Genomic DNA, 24,008 nt, shown 5'->3' with positions numbered 1-24,008 from the left:
AACAAATTCTAAAAACTAAAATAAAAATAATTAGTGAATATATTTGAAAATCCAGGATAAATGAATAAACTCCCAGAAAAATACATGTAAGAGGGAGTAGAAGATTTGAGTAGACCAAATATAATTAAAGAAATTGAAATGGTGGGTCAAAAACCTTTCCTCATGTACACATACAAACACACCTCAAATGGTTTTACAGGTGAGTTTTACCAACTTCTAATTCTTACAAAAGTTGTTCCTAAGCGTTTATGCACATAACTGTATCTGCACATAATACGCACCACAAAAGGAGGTGGTTGCCAACCGACTCCTCTCTAAAGGGGGAGCCCATTTGCTCCATATCCCATGACATGCTGGGTAGGTGACACCCTGTGATGGAAAGAGATATATCAGCGCTGTTTAGAATCTTGGAACATAGGAAAATAAGTCCATTCACTTCTCTGATGTGATGCTGTTTTCTTAGAATGGGCACAGGGTCCCCAGTTGCCATGTGAGGCCTTTCTTTGCTGATTCCATAAAATTCCATTTTAAAAACTTTCAGCCCAGACCAGGTAAGACATGACATCTTTTAGTCACTTGTTCAAATTATCCCCACCCTTCAAAAACTTCCTTTTACCTCAGTTTTCTTCTGATTAAGGCCAAAGAAAAGATCCTCTATTATTCAGTTCATCTGCAATTCTGAACAATTTGAGAGACATTTTTGTAAGGGGTTAAGCTTAGTGATTCCCAAATAAAAGGAATCCCCAAAAGAAGAAGGTGCAGCTTAGATCCTTGAAGGTTGTTATACTTCCTGAAATTAGCGTCTAAAATTTAAAATCTTTATTCTTTTTTTTTATTGTTTTGATCCTATCATTTTTTTCTTTCTTTTTGGAAAGACAGGAAACTGTTTTCAGTGCTTTAATACTTTATCTGACTTATCTACTGCCACTGTATTTCACGGAAAGAGAAAGGGTATGTCATTCTCAAGTTTTAAATGATATTCTTTCAAACGCTACAGGTTGATGGAGCAAAATTCAATCACTAGAGTTGATGCCCACAGAGTACATTTGATGAAATTTTTTTTTTTTTTAGTGAAAATTCAGATGATGATGTAAAGCCAGCAGGGACTTGTTATAAAACTCTCCAAATGTATTAAATTTGGAGGATGGGCTCAAAATTTTTATCACAGCACATTAACAAAAACACCTGCTTGTTTTTTTTTTTTAAAGTCAGTCACTAAACACTTCAATATCACTCAGTTCTAAAGAAGTGGGATACACAGTCACAGTGGTAGTTTGTCATCATTTAAAGATACTTGATTTCTAACTTTTCCAATTTTTTTAGCACCATGTAGACACAACCCAATACAATGTATTTGTAGGTCAAAACAAAGATAATCTTCTGATTCTTATCAGCATGCCAACCTTAAAATGATGTCATCCTGTAGTTCCATACCTCAACAAGTCCCTGCAGTATCCTAACAAAGATGACACACCCATAATGCACTCTGGCTGCTGATGGGATTAACATATTCAGGGTAGAGGTAAGAAGTATGGCAGCTCCGAAAACCCTGAAAAATAAAAGGAGTTAACAGATCTACATTTCTCAGATCAAGTTAATTACAAGCAATTTCAAGATAGACTGTGTTTTGTTTTGGTTTTTGTTTTTTTCTTTCTAAAAGAATAAGAATGTTCTGAACTGGATTGGCTAGCCATTGCAAATAGATATTGGACTATCTTGAACTGCTACATTATTTGAAGCACAAAACTCAAATTTCAAAAAATAAAGATCATGGCATCTTGTCCCATCAATTCATGGAAAATAGATGGGGAAACAATGGAAACAGTGAGAGGCTTTATTTTGGGGGGGCTCCAAAATCACTGCAGATGGTGACTGCAGCCATGAAATTAAAAGACATTTGCTCATTGGAAGAAAAGCTATAACCAACCTAGATAGCATGTTAAAAAGCAGAGACATTACTTTGGCAACAAAGGTCCGTCTAGTCAAAGCTATGGTTTTTCCAGTAGTCATGTATGGATGTGAGAGTTGGGCTATAAAGAAAGTTGAGTGCCGAAGAATTGATGCTTTTGAACTGTGGTGTTGGAGAAGACTCTTGAGAGTCCCTTGGACTGCAAGAAGATCCAACCAGTCCATCCTAAAGGAAATCAGTCCTGAATATTCATTGGAAGGACTGATGCTGAAGCTGAAACTCCAATCCTTTGGCCACATGATGTGAAGAACTGACTCCTTGGAAAAGACCCTGATGCTGGGAAAGACTGCAGGCAGGAGGAGAAGGGGATGACAGAGAATGAGGTGGTTGGATGGCATCACCGACTTGGTGGATATGAGTTTGAGCAAGCTCCAGGAGTTGGTGATGGACAGGGAAGCATGGTGTGCTGCAGTCCATGGGGTCTCAGAGTCGGACACAACTGAGCAACTGAACTAAACTAAATAAATCTGTTTATACTTAATTTTAGTCACTTTCTTCATAGATATAACTACAAATTGTAAATAGTTAATCAAGCACTGTATATGGTTTGAGTCTATAAATCTTCTACAATGTAAGCTGCTGAAGGGCAAGAGCTTGCTTTTCAGATACACTGTTGTATCCCTAATGCCTAGCACAGTGCCTGATACATAGGAGATACTCACTGGACAGCTGCTGAAGAAATAGTAAGTGCCTAAACAGAGTTGTGTCTAGCGTGATGCCTTGACATATGGAAATTATAACACCATTCATAAAATTTTATGAAGGGAATCATATGTAAATGCTCCCCAGATCTCATGAGCAGCTCCCATAGGACATATTTTTAAAATAGAAATAATTAACACTTCATATATCTACCTCAGGTTTGCTTTTTTTTTTCTGTGTAGGTGGTTGAGTGGAGGGGTTCTGGGTACACATCTCTTTGCATACAAATAAACAATTCAAAATAGAATTGCTAACACATTTATCCATCTACAAGTAAAAATTATATTCCATTATTAACCAAAAAAATCTTTCATAAAGACCCTGATGCTGGGAAAGATTGAAGGAAGGAGAAGTGGACGACAGAGGATGAGATGGTTGGATGGCATCCCCAACTCAATGGACATGTGTTTGGGTGGACTCTGGGAGTTGGTGATGGACAGGGAGGCCTGGTGTGCTGCGGTTCATGGGGTCGCAAAGAGTTGGACATGACTGAGCAACTGAACTGAACTGAAGCAAGAAAAATATCCCCTTAACCACGTAACTTTAGAAATTTGTCTTGCAGAGAAATTTGAGGACACATTATCTTTAGTGAGCTAAGCTGTGTGTTCTCAGAAATTTTTTTCAAGGCAAACATTGAACCTTGACTTCAGTCAAAATTGGCTGCATCATAGAAGTTCTCATTTTTCTAGGAGCATGTTTAAATATAACTGTTAAAGACATGAGTTTCTGAAAGAGCCTTGATCATTATTAATCTGCTACTGAAATTTGAGAAAGGACTTTATGAAGGGCTGAAGTGGATCAGCTTTTTTCTATGAATCATAGACTGGGCCACAAAGTTTTGTTTACTTGCTATAGCTCAATAATCCACCTGTCCTCAATGGCTTTTCTTCACCGAGGTAAACAGTCACTCAAGAGGTGAATATTCTCTTCTGTTCTTCCTGTGTGCTGTTTCCTGAATAGGTATCTTTGGCTCTGAGTCAGAGTAACTTATTTCCTAAATGTGTGGCACAAAATAGAAACTTTTTATTTCTAGAAATGATTATCCCCATTAAAATGCCAGGCGATATTAAACTTCTGCCAACTATGGATTTACTTTCTAGAAATTAAATGCAAAAATCCCATATCCTGTCTTTAAAATATAAAAACTCAAAATTGTTATTAAAATTGATCAAAAATGTATTTTTATCCTTCATTATTTTCAGTTGAATTTTCACCTATCTCAAGACTGAAATCCACATGCTCTTATGTGGAAACTCCAGAACATTTTGGAGGTTTCCTTTAGGGCTGAGAAGAACTAGATACAAGGGAGTGTATGTAGCAAGTTTCCTGGACCTAGTGGTAAATGGTACCCAATCCCCAAAGCCAAAGTCTTTCCCCCGTTCTGCGAGTTTGAATGTTGAACCTGTGCGCCAGAAAGGGTGAAAGCAGAGAGAGAAGATGACACAGGAGGTTTGGGTTTATGGGTAGGTTTCTGTATATTGGAAAACCACTGTTGTTTCTGTAGCTCCATCTTACTTTCCTTATCATGCTCAATAAAAATGAGACTGAGGCTACTTAAGACATCAAGGATAAAGAGAACCAGAGCTACATAATGCTAAAGGAGTTTCAAAAGTGTTTATATGAGTTATACATCCAACTACCCCATTCAGCTCTTTGGAAGAATTCCTTCAAACTGTTGTCCATGAACCAGATGCATTAGAATTCCCTGGAGTGCTTATTAAAAATGCAGACTTCTTACTCCAGACTTTCCAAAACAGAATGTGCTAAGAGTGAAGCCTGGAAATCTGTTGTAATAAGCAGTCCAGGTGATAATTTTGCATGTGCATGCTAAGGTTTGCAAATATATATATATATATGTATGTGTGTGTGTGTATATATATATATATATATATGTTTTTTTAACAGGCTTATCTAATATATGTCTTCTTTTATAATACTTATTTTGAAAGAATGATGCATGGCATTTATTTTATAGCTTTCAATCATCAGTTTCTTTCTGCCTATTTGAAAGAGTTTAAAACACTGCTATCTCTAGATAAACTGGAGAGAGATTAATTTTATCTTTTTTTAGTTTAGGGTTTCTCAACCTCCACACTTGATACTCTGAGATGGGTAAAATTCTTTATTGTGGGATGTATTCCTGTGCATTGTATGATGATGTAAACAGCACCCCAACCTTTATGCACGAGATGCCAGTAGCACATGCCTTCAGACAGTGACAACCAAAAATGTCCCCAGAAATCACAAAATGTCCCTTGGGGGACACAATCGTCTGCCAGTAAAGCTGAATCAATCATGAACTATTCGTTACTCAACGCATACTGTAGTCAGAACTAAATTTAATGAGTGGTTATTCAACTGGTGAGACATCATGCTTATACTTCACATACCAAAAATCTAACAACCCAATGACATGGCATTATTAATATACCCATTTTCTAGATGAAGTAAGTAAGTGATATCACTTGCCCAAGTTGTTAAGCAGCTCTAAGTAGAGGGATCTTGCTTCAAATCTAGTCTATATAATTCCAAGTTCAGTGGGTTTTGCTGCTGGGATTTACAACTAATTATGCACATAATATACAGTCAGTAATGTGTTTCAGAATTTAATTGCAAATTTAAACACTCATCTTCACAAAGTTACTTGACATCACACTATTCCTGAGATTAAAAATGTCAGTAGATTACTTTCAATGTTTATTTTCCATTCTTACCCTGAATAGTGTTTCTAATTATATAATATGTGACATTTCTAAATGCTTCCTAGTTTTAATTTTCTTAATTTGTTTAGCCATCCTTTTTATTATTAGTGGCCATTGCATTATAAAAGTGGATTGACTTTTTCTAACTATTTAAGAATATAATTCATAAAACTTTTCAGAATCTGTTTTTTTTCTAATTTTATGAAAATGATATCTAAATCAATATCCAAGTAATTAAAATTATGATTATCAAAATTCTTGACCAATATGGAAAGTCTTTACATTTTTCTTAATGTACTACAGATAGTCAAAATTGAGACAGCCACTTCATTCAACATTGATTTATGCTTTCACACTCCAAACCTCTATGAGACTATATTTAGGGTACTATGTTGAGGAGGAAAAGGGAGCCAAAATTTACAGAGCACTTACTATACTTTCTCCACCTACATTAATTCATTTAATCCTCACAACAACTCTGAGTTACACCTTCCTTTCATTTTACAAATCAGAGACTACAGACAGACTTTGTAAGAGAAAAAAGCAAGCAATAGAGCTGATATCTGAATTCCAAACATTTCTCTGACATGGAGAGTAAATCTCTCCATGTAAATCTAACCTCTGTAAATCTCTGCTCTTTTATCTACAAGATGCAACTTGTTGTTATTGTTGTTTAGTGGCTAAATCGTGTCTGACTCTTTGGGACCCCATGGCCTGCAGCCCACCTGGCTCCTCTGTCCATGAGATTTCCCAGGCAAGATACTGGAGTGGGTTACCATTTCCTTCTCCAGGGGATCTTCCCAACCCCAGGATCAAATCTGTGTCTCCTGCATTGGCAGGCAGATTCTTTACTGCTGACCCACCAAGAGAGCCCACATGATGCAACTAGGCACCTAGAAAAAGACAAAGATGCTCTATGTGTAGTAGAAGAGCCAAAGAAAGATAACTAGCCAAAAAACAACATACACTAAAGGCCATAACGGGAGTGCACATGGAAAGCAAAGGAGGGGAAAGTCCATTCCAGCTGGCATGACAAGGAAACAAGTCCTTCAGGAGGGAACTTTAAAGTTGGGTTTTGGAAGATTAATATGAAAAAGGATGAAGACATTCCAAAGAGGAAATGAGTCAGCAAAGTTTCAAAACATGGAAGAGATTACATTACATATCCAAACAAAGGCAGAATTGAAAATGGCTGAACATAGTGATACACGTGAGTAGAACATTAGGAGTGAGACGATGAACAGGGAAATTGTAACGAGGGTTTACGTAGGTGTAGAGACAACAGGGAAGGCAAGAGAAGAAATCATAAGTCCATGGCATCTTGGAGATGGTCGAGTTTAGGGTGACCACAGAGGGAATGCAATTATGCCCCTGAAGTTAAGTAAACATGAAAAGCTTACTGAAATTGAGGGGGTAGGAAATGATGAAGTCAGGGAGACAGAAGGTGAGAAGCATGCAAGTAAGTTCAGATAAGAGGAAGGCTTGCAGGGGAGTAAAGTGGTCAAAGTCACTAAAGTGGGAGAGGAAGAAAAGGTGACATCAATATTGTACAGAAATTTTTGTAAGATTCTAGCTTTGCTGGTTAATAACTATGTGACTGGAAAGTTACTTAACCTCATTAGGCTTCTGATTTCTTGTCTATAAAGAGGAATGTAATGGTCTAGATCATGTGTACTATGGCCAGGCATCTGAGATTCAAAGTCCATTTCTGTCACTTACTACTTGAGTGATCTTGAACAGGGCACTTTATTCTCTATGCTTCAATCCTCATCTACAAAACAGGGATATTTATAGAACCTATGATTTATTACCAGTTAAGGACCCAGAAGAATGTCTGACATATCCTAAGCATTTAAAAGGTGTTAGGAGAAAAAATAAAATAAAATAAAAGGTGTTAGGAGTTGATCAATGATTGTATTAGTCTATCACACTTCATAGGGTTGTTGTGAGGCTAAATGAAACGATATACCTAAAAGGCTTAGACTGGTGCCTGGCACATAAAAATAAATCCATAAATGTGAGTCAGTCAGGGAGAAATAATCACAGTCAATGGTATCGTGCTAGTTGTGTGCCAGGCCCTATTCCAGATTCTCATTTTAAACTAACAACTATATTAGAGGACTACCACTACCATTCTCATTTCATGGATAAAATAACCAAGTCCCGGTGAGTTAAATAAGTTGCTGAAGTCACATAGGCACTTTAAGTGGAGAACTATGTCTTATAATGACTCAGTCTGGTTGTAGATTCTAAGTACTTAACCCCTAAGCTATATTGTACTTCAATAGTGGCAGAACAGATACTAGCCCTAATAGTGCCAACAGCAGCAGATAAAATAACAAAAACTCTGAAAGACCAAAATGTTATTGAACGATGAATGATCACAGCAGTGGGGAGTGAGAGTAGAATTCTATTCTGTCCCTCCTATGGTTTGTCTGCTTATTTATTTAGTGCAGTTGACTTACAACATTATACTAGTTTCAGGTGTACAACATAGGGATTAAATATTTTATAGACTAAAATTCATGCCAAGTCATTATAAACTAATGCCTATATTTCCTGTGATGTGTTTTACATCTTTGTAACATTTAATGTATACCTAGTAGTTTGATTTGAAGTAAGTAGTTAAATAGAGAGCTCATTTGAGGAGGATTTTGTCCTTCTATGAACAAAATCTAAGCTTCAGAAAAGGAGTCAAAGAAATAGGAAAACTGAGTATGGAAAAAAAGTTCTGGAATGTAGCATAGTTTAGCACTATGATTTCTAGAGTTCCTCATGTATGAACATCACTTTAGGGAGCGTGTTCAAACACAGAGGGCTGGGCCAGAGCTTCTGATATCCTAGCTTGGCGTGGTGCCTGAGAGTTTGTATTTCTAACATGTACCATGGTGGTGTTGATGTTGCTTTTCTTGATATGAGAATAACTGATTTAGCAGTATTATGCTAGATATTCCCCCCAGCCTTCACAGAATAGACAGATCTGGGGCAAGGGAAAGGCCCAGAGAGAACAGAGCTTGTCATAGCTGAAATAAGAGCCTTACCTTTTACTATAGAGGGGAACAGCAAGGGTGAAGTGAACCCCTGGAGAAGGGAAAGGCTACCTACTCCAGTATTCTGGCCTAGAGAATTCCATGGTCTGTATAGTCCATGGGGGTCTCAAAGAGTCGGACATGACTGATTTTCACTTCACTTCACTTCATTAACCAAACTGATCGAGTGACTGCCATATTTTTCTTCAGAACATATAAACAGTAGGACATAACATTAGTTAAGAATACACGTTCTATGGTTACACTGTATGAATTCAACTTCCAACTCTAATTTCTTACTAGATCTGATCTTGTGCAGTTGTTACTACTTGAATTCTCTAAGCCTAACCTTCATTTGTTAAGTGGAGATAATGTATCTTCATACTTTAAGGGATTATCATGAAGATTAAATGAATCAATTATGAAAGGAGACAGTATCTGGTTAACAGTAAGTGGTTTATAATATCAGCTATCATGATATAGAAACTCCCTAATATTCAACAGAGTTCTCCAGAGAACTGTTATTGTCTGTCTTTTTCCTCCAGAATGTTTTTGCTCTAATTAATAATGCTATTCCTGTGACCATGGATTGAAAGTTGTCTTGTATCATCCTGAAATTCTAGAAGCTTAAAGTGCCTGAATCTTAGCTCCCATTCTGAGGGCACATAGTGTGGACTGAAATACATCAGTCTGTCAATCTGTGCCTCAACAGCCTATTTTAAATATCTGACAGGAAACAAGCAAATAAAACTGACAGTCTTCTTCAGATCAGTTTTACTTATCTTGGTATCCTCTACACACTTGCCTTCAATACCTACCCACCATACACACACACACGCACACACATACATACTTTTCTTTTCCAACTGTCTCTCTCAGATATTTCTAAAGCACTGTAGATCACTTTCAAAAGACTTAACCCAAGATCCTCCACATTATTTGTGTCTCTTGGACAACACAGTCTACGTCTTTTATTTCTTCAAATTCCTGGATGGTAGCAGAATACTTTGCATGTGGCATGTGCTTAAGAAACAATCACCAGCTCCTTTTGTATAAAGATTTTAAATCCAGGGAAATGATATCTTGCCTTCCCTCTATGTAGGTGATGACAAGTCTTTCTTCCTTGAGCCTTCTTTATCCCAATAGCCTTTAAGATCAATTGACCATTTATTTGTTCTGGAGTCTTTAATGGGCACAAGCTACTGTTCTGGGTATTCTAACAATCCTAGAAAGCTGAGTTACTCCCTAGAATAACTGCAGGATAGTAGTTCTGGACTAATAGAATTGAGAATATTCCTCTGGCTAAATCTGCACTTGAAATAGCAAGTGCGTGGCCCAGTGTGGCCTCATCCTTCAGTCTTCCAAACAACACTGTGGGATATACTAAAATCAACGGCCGTTACACTTTCTATTCAGCACATCTTCATTTCAGCTCCTGAAATGACTGTCTTTAAGCTCTGCTTTCAAAATCAAATTAGGTGGTAATGTTTCCGAGGTGATACACTGCCCTCCTAAAGAATTTCTCTAGTTATCAGTATTTAATGTAGTTGTGCTTGTTGTATCATGCTTGACAGTCATCATGTTTGTTTGGCTTGATGTTACAAAAAAAAAGTAAAAGCATTGAACATAAAGAAGTTGAAGAAATAGTAAATAGATTGTGTACTAAGAAACGTTTACTATTCTTGTGTGTTTTATTTGCCTAGCACTAGTCTCTACTTTGACACACAACTGCATTTGAAAATAATACCCACCATCATCTGTTTTTCAAGTTTATCCTCTGATCAAAAGACTTGTCTTCCTTTTACCAGGTAGTGATCTTTGGGAAAGTTCCTCTGCTATTCTGTTCAGTTCTCTGATCAGTAACACAATGTCTTTCAATATATAAGAATGTCTGCCTGATAGAGTTGCTGTAAGGAAGAATGATGATATATAAAAAGTTTAGTTATATGTATATTTATTAATTTGTTTAATTCTAATTGCAATTGGCATCTGCCTCTTGAAATGGAGAACAAAGGCAATTATGAAGACAATTTATATTTCATATCCCTTTTCTTCCCACCTCCAATACAAATATACTGTTTGTACTATTTAGGGAGAAGAAGAAACTTTATACCTGAATGATCTACCTCACATTGATTGAAAAGCTCTTCTGATAACCATTCACCTCCCACTCCACTTTACATGATTAGAGTGTCTCTTCTGTGTTGCTACTCAGTAGAGCTGGCTTTCTATTTTCCCCCATTTTAATATAAGAGCTAGGTTTCTGGGTTCATTTTAACTATGGGTTAGGAGAAGGTTGTCCCCTACAGTATCATATAAGTTAAACAGCCATGCTACTGCTTGACTTCAGGAGCTCAAAGAAAATATTTATTTTTCAGGTTAATTTTTATAACCCTTTTGTCTTTTGAAATTCCACTATAGCTTTTTCGCAGGTGGGTTTTCAATGTCTCTCCATAGGTTAAATGTTAAACTGTAAAATGTAAATAGAAATGTATTTTATCTGAGAATATTTTAATGAATTGATGATTATAGAATAGACATTTAAGATTTTATTCAATATAATTAACCAATTACACATTTGTAAAATTAATCCAGTTTCTGATCTATAGCCTGAGTTTTCCGTTTGTTTTGTTTTTTGCTTTATAATCCATTTCAATTAAGAAACTCATGTAAGATCTGATCACATCTGCTTCCAAATAAAGGTGAATAATGTGAAGAAAAGTAAATATTATATTTTACATAAAAATATATTGTAGAAATACATTTGCCAAATAAATATATTTTCATTTTAAAATAACTTGCTTAATTTTCTGACTTGTAAATGTACATTCTCAATAATATCAAACAATATTTATATCAGTATAGGTAATATCAGGCAGTATATTTATATCAGTATATTTATATCAGTATTATATATAAAAACAAGCAATCAATGCAACTTCTAGCAAATTATACTAATTTTGTAGCAATGAACTAAACTAAAACATTGCTTTATCTAATAGTCAAAATATGTCATCATTAATTAGATAAATATTGATGAACTTGAAGTTCAAAGTAATAAGAGGAACCTCAACTAAAATTATATTTTATTCTGTTTAAAGCCCTTCTCCTTATAACTGGCAACTAAGGTGCTACCTAAAAAATATCCACTCCTGGTGTAAATTTTGGTGTTGTTGGGTTGAGGGAAAAAAGCAAAGAAATATGCAAAAGTAAATATAAAAAATCCTTAACTTTTCTATGCCTAGAGACCGGGATTAGAAACTAATTCATGCTCTAAATGTATCAAAGAGCATCATTAAAATATCTGTGTAATGAAATGACAGCATTTGCTTATTAAGATTGCTTTTCAAAATGATGAACTGCTTGAAAGCTACTTAAAATTGTTTTCCTCATGATTTCCTTTGCAGTAAATGACATACTAAGATGAATTCAATTTGCTTATTTTCAAGTTAAAACCTCATTTTACTTGTTTCTCCTCTGTTATACATACACACATACCCTTAAAGTGATTATATGTAAGAGAATATAATCATTTCAAACTGTAAGACAAAAAAAGAGGAAAGGTGTGCGTGTCTGTATAAGTGTGTGTGTGAGAGAGAGAGATGTTCTCTATTATAAACAGATAACCAGAACGGAGAAACATACAGTATCCCTGCTACAGAAACATCTGAAAAAGCAAATGCGGTTGGTGAAAACCAGCATCACAACCTGCCTGATGATTAACATTCAGTGTGACCCACAGTGAGTTCGCTGTGAAATTCCCAGTCATCTTCTTTTTTCTATGACCCATAGCCACAAACAACCTCACATATCAAGCCCACCCGACAAGTATTTGCCTGGAAGAGGTGACAGGAACACTGGTGACTTGTCATTTCTACAGATGATATCTATTTTCCTGCAATCAATCAATCAGTTTCCATTTGGGCAGGGGCTTGTCACTTAACAAGGATCTACAGTTTCTCACCCCAGGTGGGGGCACTAATCCTCTTGGAGAGGATCTGTAGGAATAGACTGAGCCAGGCTGTTTAATGGATTTAATCTAATCAAATCAGGGCTCGGGTGCCTCCCTTTGTCACATCTGATGCTCCCATTCCCAAATTAAAAAAGGAATACACAAGCGCAAGCCAGCCCTCTGGGTCCCTTGGTACCTCATTATGTTGTAAAAATGACTTCATCACTCATGACAGAGAAATTAGACAGCCCCAACTGTGGCATATGGCAGCAGGAGAATCATTCTACCAGCTGCCCACCTGACTCTCCTCCCTCAAAATCATGTCCCTCCCCCAGAGGCTGCTTCTGCACTGCGTAGTAGGACGTGGCAACCCGCAGCGGAAGCCAGACCTAGTAAGGGCGGGAGGAGAGGCGACTGGAAGGCCAGAGAAGCCCGTGTCAGCAAACCACGTGCAAACCCTCAGGGACCCCTCCTCCCCGATACATCTATTCATCTCCTGGAAAGGGTATTTCTTTTGTCAGAAGAAAAGAAGGCCTTTTCTGCATTGCCCCAGATACCAAACCTATAGAGCCCACAATGGGAAAATGGCTAGATGTTTGATAGGCAGCCAGATGACTGAAATAGAGATAGTCACCTCTGGCCCTAAAGGACTGGATCACTATGAACCAGTTCCCTCATAGCAAGATGGTGGTATTTTGCAGCAGGCTTTATAGTCACAGTCTGAATTATTTTCTCACCAAAAAGAATTTGTAAATGTTCCTCATTGGAAGAGGTAAGAAACCCCTGCATGCAATCAATGTTGCAATGGCTAAGTAAATGTAGAGGACAGAAGATGATAGGTGAGACAGAGAGAGTGTGGTGATGAGACTTAAGAATCTATTTCCAGTGCTTATCATAAGAAATATCTTCATTATTTTATTTTTGTGAAAGAAAATGACAGAATAGTACCAGCAAAATTATTTCTCTCTGGGCTTAAACTATGAAGGCATTGTGTTTAAAGTATCTTTGTTCCTCTTTCTGAAAATCATTCTCACAAGAGGAGTTTTCATAATCAGGCAAGCCGGAATATTTATCTAAAGTTTATGCAATTCCACTTTTATAAATGCAAATGCACATTAGTAAGCAGTTCTATAATCCATACATTAGAATTTGCTAATTTTTAAGTATAAATCCTCTCTTCTTTATAGCAGTAGTACACACTAGGCTGTATCAATTAAAGTTGCAAGCAAGAACCTCTTTCTTCTAGACAAAGGGTCTAAACTATCGCAGTCATGCTCAAATCTCTACAATCTTCTAGAAGCTTAAATTGCCAAAGGGCTGGATCAGTAGAAAAAGTTCCAAATACCAGGTTTTTTTCCTCCAGAAAAATCACACTATTTGTCTAAGTCGTTATCAACTTTGGATTTTGCCTTTTGCAGGGAAAAGAACAGAATCACTTGTGTTATGGCTAAATCATTTGGGAGCCAGTACACACACACGCAAATACAGTATGTTTCTCCTGCCACAAAAATCTAAGAATCCCTAGGGACTGCTAAAGGCTTCTCTCTCTAATTCATGGATTTCTGTCCTGGATTTAGGGCATGATAGATTGTAGGCATTCATTCAGAGAGTAGAGGGCTCAACTTGCTACTGAAAGTCAATTTTGTGATAAACCATATAATATGTCAACTTTCAATGTAGAGAGAGGTTGTGGTCATGTATTACTGGACACCTGAGTTTTAGTCACAATCTCTTTGTGACTTTGAACAAGTCACCACCTCCCTGATTTTCTATTTCCTTGACCAATGGATAAAATGAGAGGATCAAATGAGTTGAACCCTCAGTTCAGTTCAGTTCAGTTGCTCAGTCGTGTCTGACTCTTTGTGACCCCATGAACAGCAGCATGCCAGTCTTCCCTGTCCATCACCAACTCCCAGAGCCTACTCAAACTCATGTCCATCACATCGGTGAAGGCATCCAACCACCTCATCCTCTGTCATCCCCTTCTCCTCCTGCCTGAAATCTTTCCCAGCATCAGGGTCTTTTCCAATGAGTCAGTTCTTTGCATCTGGTGGCCAAAGTATTGGAGTTTCAACTTCAGCATCAGTCCTTCCAATGAATATTCAGGACTGATTTCCTTTAGGATGGACTGGTTGGATCTCCTTGCAGTCCAAGGGACTCTCAAGAGTCTTCTCTAACACCATAATTCAAAAGCATCAATTCTTTGGCACTCAGCTTTCTTTATAGTCCAACTGTCACATCCTTACATGACCACTGGAAAAACCATAGCTTTGACTAGATGAACCTGTCTCTAAAGTACTGTCTCTGCTTTTTAATATGCTGTCTAGGTTGGTCATAGCTTTTCTTCCAAGGAGCAAGTGTCTTTTAATTTCATGGCTGCAGTCATAATCTGCAGTAATTTTGGAGCCCAAAAAAATAAAGTCTCTCATTGTTTCCCCATCTATTTGCCATGAAGTGATGGAACCAGATGCCATGATCTTAGTTTTCTGAATGTTGAGTTTTAAGCCAACTTTTTCACTCTCCTCTTTCATTTTCATCAAGAGGCTCTTTAGTTCTTCTTCACTTTCTGTTCTTCCTGTTATTGGGAGTTCACTATATGCTATAGATACATGTAATGGTCAGTTTGTTATCTGAATAAAGAACTGTTTTCCCTTTAGCAAAAGTCAAGTTAGAAACCCAAGAATATCTGAAAAGATAAAATGTTCCACTAGGAACTGAACTCTCTTTGAATAAAGAATAGGGGTGTGGGAAATAATCTTTAATTTTCATCAGAGAAGTCTAACCTCAAACATATGGATTTCTCTAAGTGTATTTATAATGCCTGGCTAGAATTCAAAAAGATTCCATATACTGAAATTCTACAACCCTTACACTGGTGGCTAAAAGTATTTTTTAAGACAGCTGTTTACAAGCCTTTACCTGAGACTTATGGCCCTTTCAGCAAACAATAATTTTAACTATAAATAATGTGTATGGGAAAATAATTTTAAAGGCAGAAATATGAGAAAAGAGCTATTTTTATCACAAGACAAATAATCTTCTTGCATTACTAATTCTTAAGGCAAATTTAAACACAAATGATACTGAATGATCAGGGCTTTTTTCTTTCATTTTTTTCTGAATATAAAATGCTATGAGAAATAAATAACAGTCAACAATTATTGAGTACCAGGCATGCTTAAGAATTTTACACATATTCTCTTATTTAGCTGTCATGATACTCCTACCAGGTAAATAGTTTAACTAACTCCTTTTACAGAAATACAAACCAAGGCTCAGAGAGCTTAAATAATGTTTCATGCCATTTGGTTATTAAGTAGTACATTCAGGAGTCTGAACATAAACCTATTGGCTTTAGAATCTATAGCTAAAGTACAAAACACTTTGTTGAGATATTTATTTCATTTGCTCAACAAGTATCTATCATGAGCCAGGCTCTTTGAGATGCTAGAGATATAGTGGTGTTAATACACGACAAAACTTCTTGCACTCACGGAGCTTACATTTTATTGTAGAAAAGCAGCTATTTCTTAGTTATAGGTCACTAAGAAAAATACTGGTAAAGATAGCTGGCAGTAGTGCTACCTAAAAAATAAAAGCAGAGTTGGGAAATCAGGAGGCCAGGAGCAGAATAGGGAATGTTTTTAAATGGAGTTTAAATAATATTTCCACCTAGACAGAGGCAAGAATAGTCTTTGTGAATACAACATCATCCACTAAAAACATAATGTTGACCAAACTTTCTTTGATAAATCTGACCTTCTTTGGTTATGCCTTTGCAAAAATTTTGTTGTTTCTTCCATTAAGTCATTGACCAGGCTCCTCATCACTCTCTAAATGCAAGATCAAGATAGCTTTTAGTAATTTCACATTTGCATTTGAGTTACCATAAGCCCTACGGTCTTATTGTTTAAAGACAAAATTGATTTCCCCCCAGTACTTTTTAATCACTGTATTAAATATCTTCTCAGCGAAAAATAGTACAGATTTTGTAAGAAATCTTCCTTTGATTCCCCACTTTAAAGCCCTCTGTAGAGGGAGTTGACTAAATTCTCCTGTCCAGGGTGTGCAATAGCCCTTTAAGGAAAGGTAAAGAAAATAATGATTCAGGAGCTTTCCTGGAGACCCAGTTTCCTTCCCCCCACAACTCCCCTATCTCCTCTTCTCATTGAGCAGGAAAACAAGAATACTGAGAATTAGACCAGAAAAAGAACCAAGAAATCTGTATTCTGACCAAGAGTGGGGCTGTTTTTGCTTAATTCATAAAATGGAGAAGCCAAATCACTGTTGTTTGTTTTTCATTGAGAAATGTGCCAGGAGGTGTAACCAGAAGCCCTTCTCTCTAGGGGAGCTGTCTCCACACGAGTCAGTTCCTCTATTCCAGTTCCACCCACAACAGTGACGGCAAACACTTCCAAAGAGAGCTTTTTTTACACCAAGAGGGAAAGGACTCTGTCCCCAGCATCCCACTCAAGGGAAAGCTTGTTCTATTATTAAATGGTCTGTAGGGAAGGCAGAATGGGTGCACAATGCTTATAGGTGGAAAATTGGTCTTGCTGTGTTGCTTTTGCTGTTTTGAAAATGGAAACATATATCTTTCAAGCCAATTTAAAAAATTTCTAAAACTTTATGTTAAAAAAAAGTCTTCTAAGATAAAATTCTATGTAGCATGTACAGGACTAATTGGACATTTACCAAACTAGTCAATCAAAGTGTTTCTGGGTGATTAAGTTATGTATGAATTTTATTGTCCTTTCTTTCTAGTATACTTTTTCTATTTGATATGTAACACTTTTATAATCAGAAAAGGAAATGTTATACATTTTTAAACCTGTTTTCACAAGAGGCTTCCAGTGTCTATTTCTCATTGTATGCTTTTAATAATATTTTTAAAAATATTAAAAATAAAGCAGATAATCAAAATCTTAAAAAGTGAACAGGTTCACTTTCTTCTCTGTTCACAATATTTTACAATGAATTTTGACTTTGTTTTCTCAGCCTTGGAGAACACAAAGCATTGTATATGAAAATATATATGTTTCTCTCTCCTAAATATCTACTTAAAGATAATGTGGTTTTGGATCGAAATAAAAATTCTAAGCTTCAGGACATCTTCTCTTGAGGAAAATCTTCAAATAAATTAGAACCTGAGTCAGCACCAGTCTTGTCTTTACTAGACAGGACACAAGTGATAGCAATAAGCTTGCATTTTTTTTAACCTAGAAAAACCTGTTTACTGACCTCCCGGTGTTAGAAAGAGTGAAAGCTAAAGCATCCCTGATGTTTTTTCCTGGCAGGAAAATGTTAGCATTTTAACATTTGGCAAGCTGAAGGTTTTGACTCTGAAAAAAACTTAAAGGCATAGCCATTATATTTTTATTTCACCTTTTATTGAGTTTCCTTTTTTTTTTTTTTTTGGTCAATTGACGCATGGTTTTCCACTGAAGTGAAAAATATGTTATATATGTATGTTTGGGGTATCTTTCTGGGAAGTTTATTTTGTTTTGGAAAATATTTTTAGGAAAAAAATTCTTGGCACTGCATTAGGGATAGAAAAGTCAAAATGTAACATATTTATTGCCAGTAATATTTAAGAAAATATTCCTTTAAATTTTCTGCCTATGTCAATACATCCATCCATAAAATAGGGTTCTCTACACAGTTAACAATTTTCAGTTTAAACTGATACCATTTTTAAAAGTTTTTTTTTTTTTTTTTATCCTGTTGGGCCTGAGTGTTAGCCATCACAATGTTAGGGTAAAGACAGTATTCAAGAGGCATTATTTCTAGTCTATTGCACTCTCTTCTTAACATTTTTGAGGACAAACATCCTCACCCTAGGGGCATTAAGCCTAAAATAAATTCCCAAGAATCTCTCCCTAGGCCTTGAAGATGACTGAGAAATTTGGGGCAGGAAAACTCCTCTCCTGAATGGGACAGTAGGTAACAAAAGCCAGGGAAGGGGGTTGGGAGATGTCCCTGAGGGATGAGAGACCAGTTTAGGGAAGCAGAGAGGAGATCAAGACCAGAGAGGTGCCCAGTTCTAGATTACTTCCCAGGAAAACTTAACCTTTGGTGGGGAGGGAGAGAGGTGAAGTCCTAGGTATAGGCTCTGAAAGAAGACCCCAAATCTTTATTTGGGGTCTCTATGCAGCAAATGGACTTCCCTGTTGGTTCAGAGGGTAAAGAATCTGCCTGCAATATGAGAGACCCGGGTTCCATCCCTGGGTTGGGAAGATCCCTGGAGAAGGGGATGGCAATCCATTCCAGAATTCTTGCCTGGGAAATGCCGTGGATGGAGAAGCCTAGCGGGCTAACCCCATGGAGTTGCAAGAGTCCGACAAGACTTGGCGACTAAACCACCAACCAACCACTATGCAACAATGCCAGGAAATGCCAGGGCATCTCTTCTTTCTCAGCTTAACACTTAGATCTAAGGAGTACTTAGTCTTGTCTATCATTATGCACACAATGAAGCAAATGAAGCTCTTTCTCACCGTCGGAGGGCCAGGCTATGCTCCTTGACACCCCCACCCCATCAGTCGTGCCTCGCATTTCCGGGTGCCTCTGCAGGTGCCGGCGGGGGCACTCTTGAGGGCTGGCGCTAGGACCCCGGCCGCCGTCACCGCTGCAGCCAGGCTGGAGGCCGCTGGACGCAGCTGAGCGCCTTCCCCACCCCGCCCCTACTCCGCCGAGCTCATTAACAGGTGGAATCGCACCCGGGGAGCCTGAAATCCCGCCTGGCTCCATAGAAACAAATCCGGCAGACCCAGAGCACCATCTGGGCGGGCTTTCGATGCGCCCTGCCGGGAGGTCACCGAGCCGTGGTACCCGAGGGATGAGCGGAGCGGCGCGCAGTGACGCCCCCATCCTTTGTGCACCGGGCGGCACCGTCTCCGCGGCCCGGCTCCCCGGCCGGCCTCAGCACCTATCAGGCCTCGGGGCACGTCGACCATTTCACCAGAAGCCGGTTACGCCCGCGCTGGGAGGGGGCGGCGGTAACCTGCACCCACATCCTTGAGGGCGCCTTATTCTGGAAGGAGGCACCGTGTTCCAGCCCCGAGCGTGGATTCCAGGGGACTAGGAGACCTCGTCCAGGAGTTCCCCAGTCCCGCGGAGCTGTCGCCCCGGCCCCCAGCTTCCGCTGCCCCTCGGGGGGTGTAAGTCCCACCTCTCTGCGCCCACGTCGGGCCCCGGAGCTTTACCTGTTGGCTGCCAGCCGAGAAGCGATGTAGCCGCCCGGAATCTGGGTGATGATATAGCCCCAAAAGAAAGAACCGTGGATCATTCCTACGGTTTCCGGGTCCCAGTTGAATTTGGCTTTCTATGGGAGTAGGGAAAAAACAAACAGGTGGAGGAAGATCGTTTAGTCAGGGCTTTGGGCTGGAAATTCACGATCAGTAGTTCTCCGCCGAAAGGCCCTCGCCGCCCGAGGTACTCCCTGACTTCTGGTCGTGGGGATGGCTTAATGTTCGTTTCCTAACAAAATTAAATCTATACCTTCTTAAAGAGAAGAAACGCCTCTTTTCACTGAAAAACCGTGCTCGTTTGAAATGGATTAATAGCGAAGCTGGGCGCCTTGACTTTGCTCCCCGACGACTGCCTGGCAGGTCGGATCGCCTCTATGAACGACGAGCCGGCAGGGCTTGAGTTTGGGAAATGAGGACTCTCCGCGAGGAGATGCTGTTCGCTGGCGGGGGACAGAGACACCTGGCCGGGGTCCATGTAGCCGAGGCCGACCTGTTCGGCTGCAGCGGTGGAGTCGCTGGGAGAATGGAACCCAACTGGGAAGAGGCTGGGGAAGAGGGTGTGGGGAGCTTGGGATGGAACGCGCCGAAGTCGGAGGAGCTAGTGGGAAGGATGGTGGGGATCCCTGCAAAGTGGGGATGGGCCTGGGCCAGAAAGATTCAGAAAATCCAGGGAAACAGGGGGAGTCAGTGGAGACGGAGGTGGCGCTCAGGGGTAATCTGAAGAGCAGGAGAGGGGTGTGTCTGAAGGTCCGGGCCTAACTCCGCCCTCGCCAGCGTGACTTGCCATCCGAGGTGAACCTTGCAGTAACCTGGGGCTAACTATCCGCACGGAAAGATGAAAGAGGCCTTATTCGGTGTGGGAAACTGGAGACCCTTTTTCTGCCCCTTTGAATAAAATTCTGAAACCAAACGCCCTTCGCAGGATCTCCAAGAATAACCCAGGGCCCATCAGCTCTCACAGTATCCCATCCACAGCCCATCCCGAATTTATCATCCCAACCCCCAGCCCTTGCTCTGCCCGACTTAAATTCGCTCAGGTCTCCTTACAGGAAGTCTCCGGACCCGCGGGCTTCTGTGACCTTGACTTTGACCTCTTCCCACCCTCTCTTTAGGCACCACTCAACGCACAGCGTAAGATTGCGGGCGGGCGGGACTGGATTCCCGTTGACCTGAGCCTGTCAAGCTCCTCTTTGTCCGCCAGTCAGGGCGGCTCCTAAAGACCTCTCGGCTAAAACTGTCGATATGTGTGCACAGTTGCTTTGATTTGTTTTTCGGTTTTGTTTCATTGTGAGGATTAAGAATGTTGGGCGAGAATTGCAGGGAGTGGGGGGAAATAATAACTGATCTGCTGCTCTATTCCTCCGGTAAAAGAAAAATAGTTCGATTTAGATTTTGCGGACTGTATTGAGAATCAACTCCTTGTATGAAATCTCTATCCTCAAAAAACTATTGAGCTAGGTACTATTTTCCACATTGCTGGGGAGAAAAAGAAGACCCACAGAACGGAAGCGGCGTGCTCCAACGTGAACAGGGATCGATAACATTGCCTCGGCCCCATCTAGAAGGGCAGGGCTAGAGGGGGCCTTGAAGGGGCAACCACGCCCTCCGCATTCGGCGGGGAGAGCGAGGCTCAAACAGGTGAAGTGGGTCTGCGACCCCCCCGGGCCAGCCGTCGCGTACCTCCTTGATGACCTTGCCCCCGCGGTGGATGGTGCTGTTGTTGACCATGTCCACGATGGCCACGCCCAGGTTGCAGCGGATGCCGAAGGAGATGCAGAAGCCCAGGCCGCTCATGATGGCGATGATGTAGCGACGCGGCAGGCCAAAGCACGTGCAGTCACACAGGGGCGCCTTCTTCTCAGGCACCTCCAGGGGCTTCCCATCCTCCGTCAGCTCGATGGTCTCCCCGGCGTCCTGCTTCTTCTCCAGCACCCTGCGCGGCACAGCGTGGGGAGGCAAGGGCGCGGGGGGTTAGGCACCCCCTGACGCCTGGACCATTCCCAGCTCCCGGAACCCGTCAGATCTGGGGGCGGGGGACCCTGACCGCCTTCCCCATCCTCAGGAGTTAGGGAGCTGGGGCCACACCAGACTTCAGGGACTCGCGGGCTCCCTCCCCGCGGCCACATCTCTTAAACTTTCAATATTTTATCATCTGGCAGCCAATCCCCCTTCCCTCGGGGATTCACTCCACAGTGCCTTGATTCATTCACACCCACCGCCTGGGCCTGACTTTCAGGGTCTGCAGTTTGGAAAGGAAGGGTGACCCGATCGGCGTCTTCTCAGCACCTGTGTGGACGCCTCCCAACCGCAGCGCTCTACCCGAGTCGCTTTCCTAAGGCCTCCAGTCTCCCGAGGGCTGCTCGGCGGCGGCGGGCCCAGGCACACTCCTGCACCCGCGTACCCCTTCCTTTCTGGCTAAGTTAAACCCCCCCGGACGGAAGACGCCGGGATGCCGTCCCCGGCTGAGCCCGGGAGCCCCCGGGGACCAAGGCCTGTCCCGTCCAGCGCCCACGCGGAGGTCTGCGAACGCTCCGGGAGCGTCACGCCCTCTCCCTTCCCGTTCCTCTAACCCCAGGATGCCAGTTCAACGTTTACTCTCCTGTGACACAGCTTACTCTTTTCCCTCTTTTTACTCGAGTTTGAAACAAAGGCCTCCGCCGCATATGGCCGACACCAAAGCTTCCTACTGCCAGAACATGAATAATTAATTATTCACAATCTTGCGTCATTACTATCTCAGTTACAAACACCGAAAAATGTCCTGGGCCCGTTTCTGAAGACAATGCGATTCCCAGATACACGAACGCGCCCCCAAATCAACTCTGGGAAGATGTCCCACATCAAGATAGAAGATACCAGATTTATGTTTCTGTTTGTGTTTTGTTTTGTTTTTAACTTGTATAGTGTTTCACAAGATTTCACCCCTCTGATCCAATCGCTTTGGGCTTTGTCCTTGGGGGAAGGGGAAAGTAGAGTGATGGAATGGTTTAACTAGAAGCTGGTAGTGCTGTTCTGGTCCACAGTATATCCGTGAAATTTCTATTAAAAAGAAGAGGAATGTGAAGGGTAACACATCGTGAACCTTTGAGATGGATATTTAAACAAAGAACTTCTCTGTTTACAATTTGCAGATGTTTTCCAATCCACCATGTATCTTGCCACACAGAATCATTTTCATACACACAGGGAAAGCAAAAAATAGATCAATTTCAAGAATACCTAGCTTGGGAGAGAGCTGTCAAGCAATTTGAAGCTACCAGGAAAAAAAAAAGTCAGACTTGCAAATTCTACAAAATATAAACTGGGGACTAGATCATAAAGCTATCTGCAGCTATGTTAGTACTTATTCCTAAAGTCTAATTCCAGCATTAGAGCATATGGCAATGTATTTATTCTAGGAGAGTAAAATTCCATTAATGAGATCTTTTTTTTTTCACATTGGCTTCATATGCTCATATATGCAAAGTTAAACTCTGCACCTGAACTCCCCACTGATGGCGGTTGGGCTGGGAAAGAATAGCTCTTTCCAGGGCATCCGTGGAACTGCAGGGCCCTTGCAGTATTTACTGCCGCATAGGTGCATGATGGTGCCTACAAGAAGCCCACCAGAGCTGGAAAGATTGGGAAAACTGGGACGTGCATTGGTCATTTTCTTTACATTTCCAAAGGCTTCAATTTACCAAGTTTGAAGATTAGCACTCTCTTAGAATCGTTTCTCCTTTTGTTTCTGCCCTTTCTTCTTGATTTTGCTCCTATTATTAAGAAAAGGTGCATTTGTGTCATATTCTTGAACAGATTTAAAGTTGTAGAATTTATAGAATAACTAGTACAGTGACTACAGAGAGGATTTAAAATTTTAAATCGTTTCTAATACTTCCAAAGTCATTTGGCTGGTTATTATTATGGCTCTTCTTAAAAGCACTGTGATATTTCCCACACAAGAAATAGACATCTAAGAGAGGTCAAATAATTAAAAATACATATACATTGTTTCAGATTTAAAAAGAGGAACTGCTTCCACTATCAATTATTGATATATTTTGATTCTTCCTTCAGTACAGAAGGAAGATTCCACTGGGGGATTCTCTACTCAAGTGGTTTTGAAACTAAGACCCAGCTTTCTTTCTGCCACTACTCTTCAGAATTTTATTAATTTTTTAAGGTGGTTGTGTTCTTTATTCCTTTTTCTGCATTAAAGGAATTTAATTTGGTGTCACTATAAGCAACAAAAGAAAGGCTCTTTGAACAGGTGCAGGTCATTTCTCAATTGTAAAAAGGATAAATCCTCAGTAGGAAAGGATGAGAATCTGCAGGTACCAAAACAAAAATCACACACACATCCACACAAACAGCAGACAAGTTAATTTAGTGCAACATTCCTGAATTAATAAGTAGGTTTCCAGA

At 40.1% G+C, this 24,008-nt stretch overlaps 1 protein-coding gene across 1 annotated transcript in view; it reads right to left on the bottom strand.

Moving 5' to 3' along the window:
- The window catches only part of SLC17A6 (solute carrier family 17 member 6), a 40,182-nt gene that overhangs the window by 15,770 nt on the left and 404 nt on the right, over nt 1-24,008 (bottom strand). Inside the window, exons 2-5 of the mRNA XM_043921033.1 lie at nt 21,285-21,537; nt 19,560-19,678; nt 1,435-1,549; nt 282-369 (exon numbers count right to left, since the gene is read on the bottom strand). Of these exons, the coding sequence (XP_043776968.1) occupies nt 282-369; nt 1,435-1,549; nt 19,560-19,678; nt 21,285-21,537 (575 nt within the window). The remainder of the gene's footprint in view (nt 1-281; nt 370-1,434; nt 1,550-19,559; nt 19,679-21,284; nt 21,538-24,008) is intronic.

Source organism: Cervus elaphus, chromosome 2 (genome assembly GCF_910594005.1).
Source record: "Cervus elaphus chromosome 2, mCerEla1.1, whole genome shotgun sequence".
In the NCBI taxonomy this organism is placed as follows: Eukaryota; Metazoa; Chordata; class Mammalia; order Artiodactyla; family Cervidae; genus Cervus; species Cervus elaphus.
The sequence above is the reverse complement of the archived record's forward strand: the minus strand, read 5'-3'. Positions and strand labels throughout refer to the sequence as shown.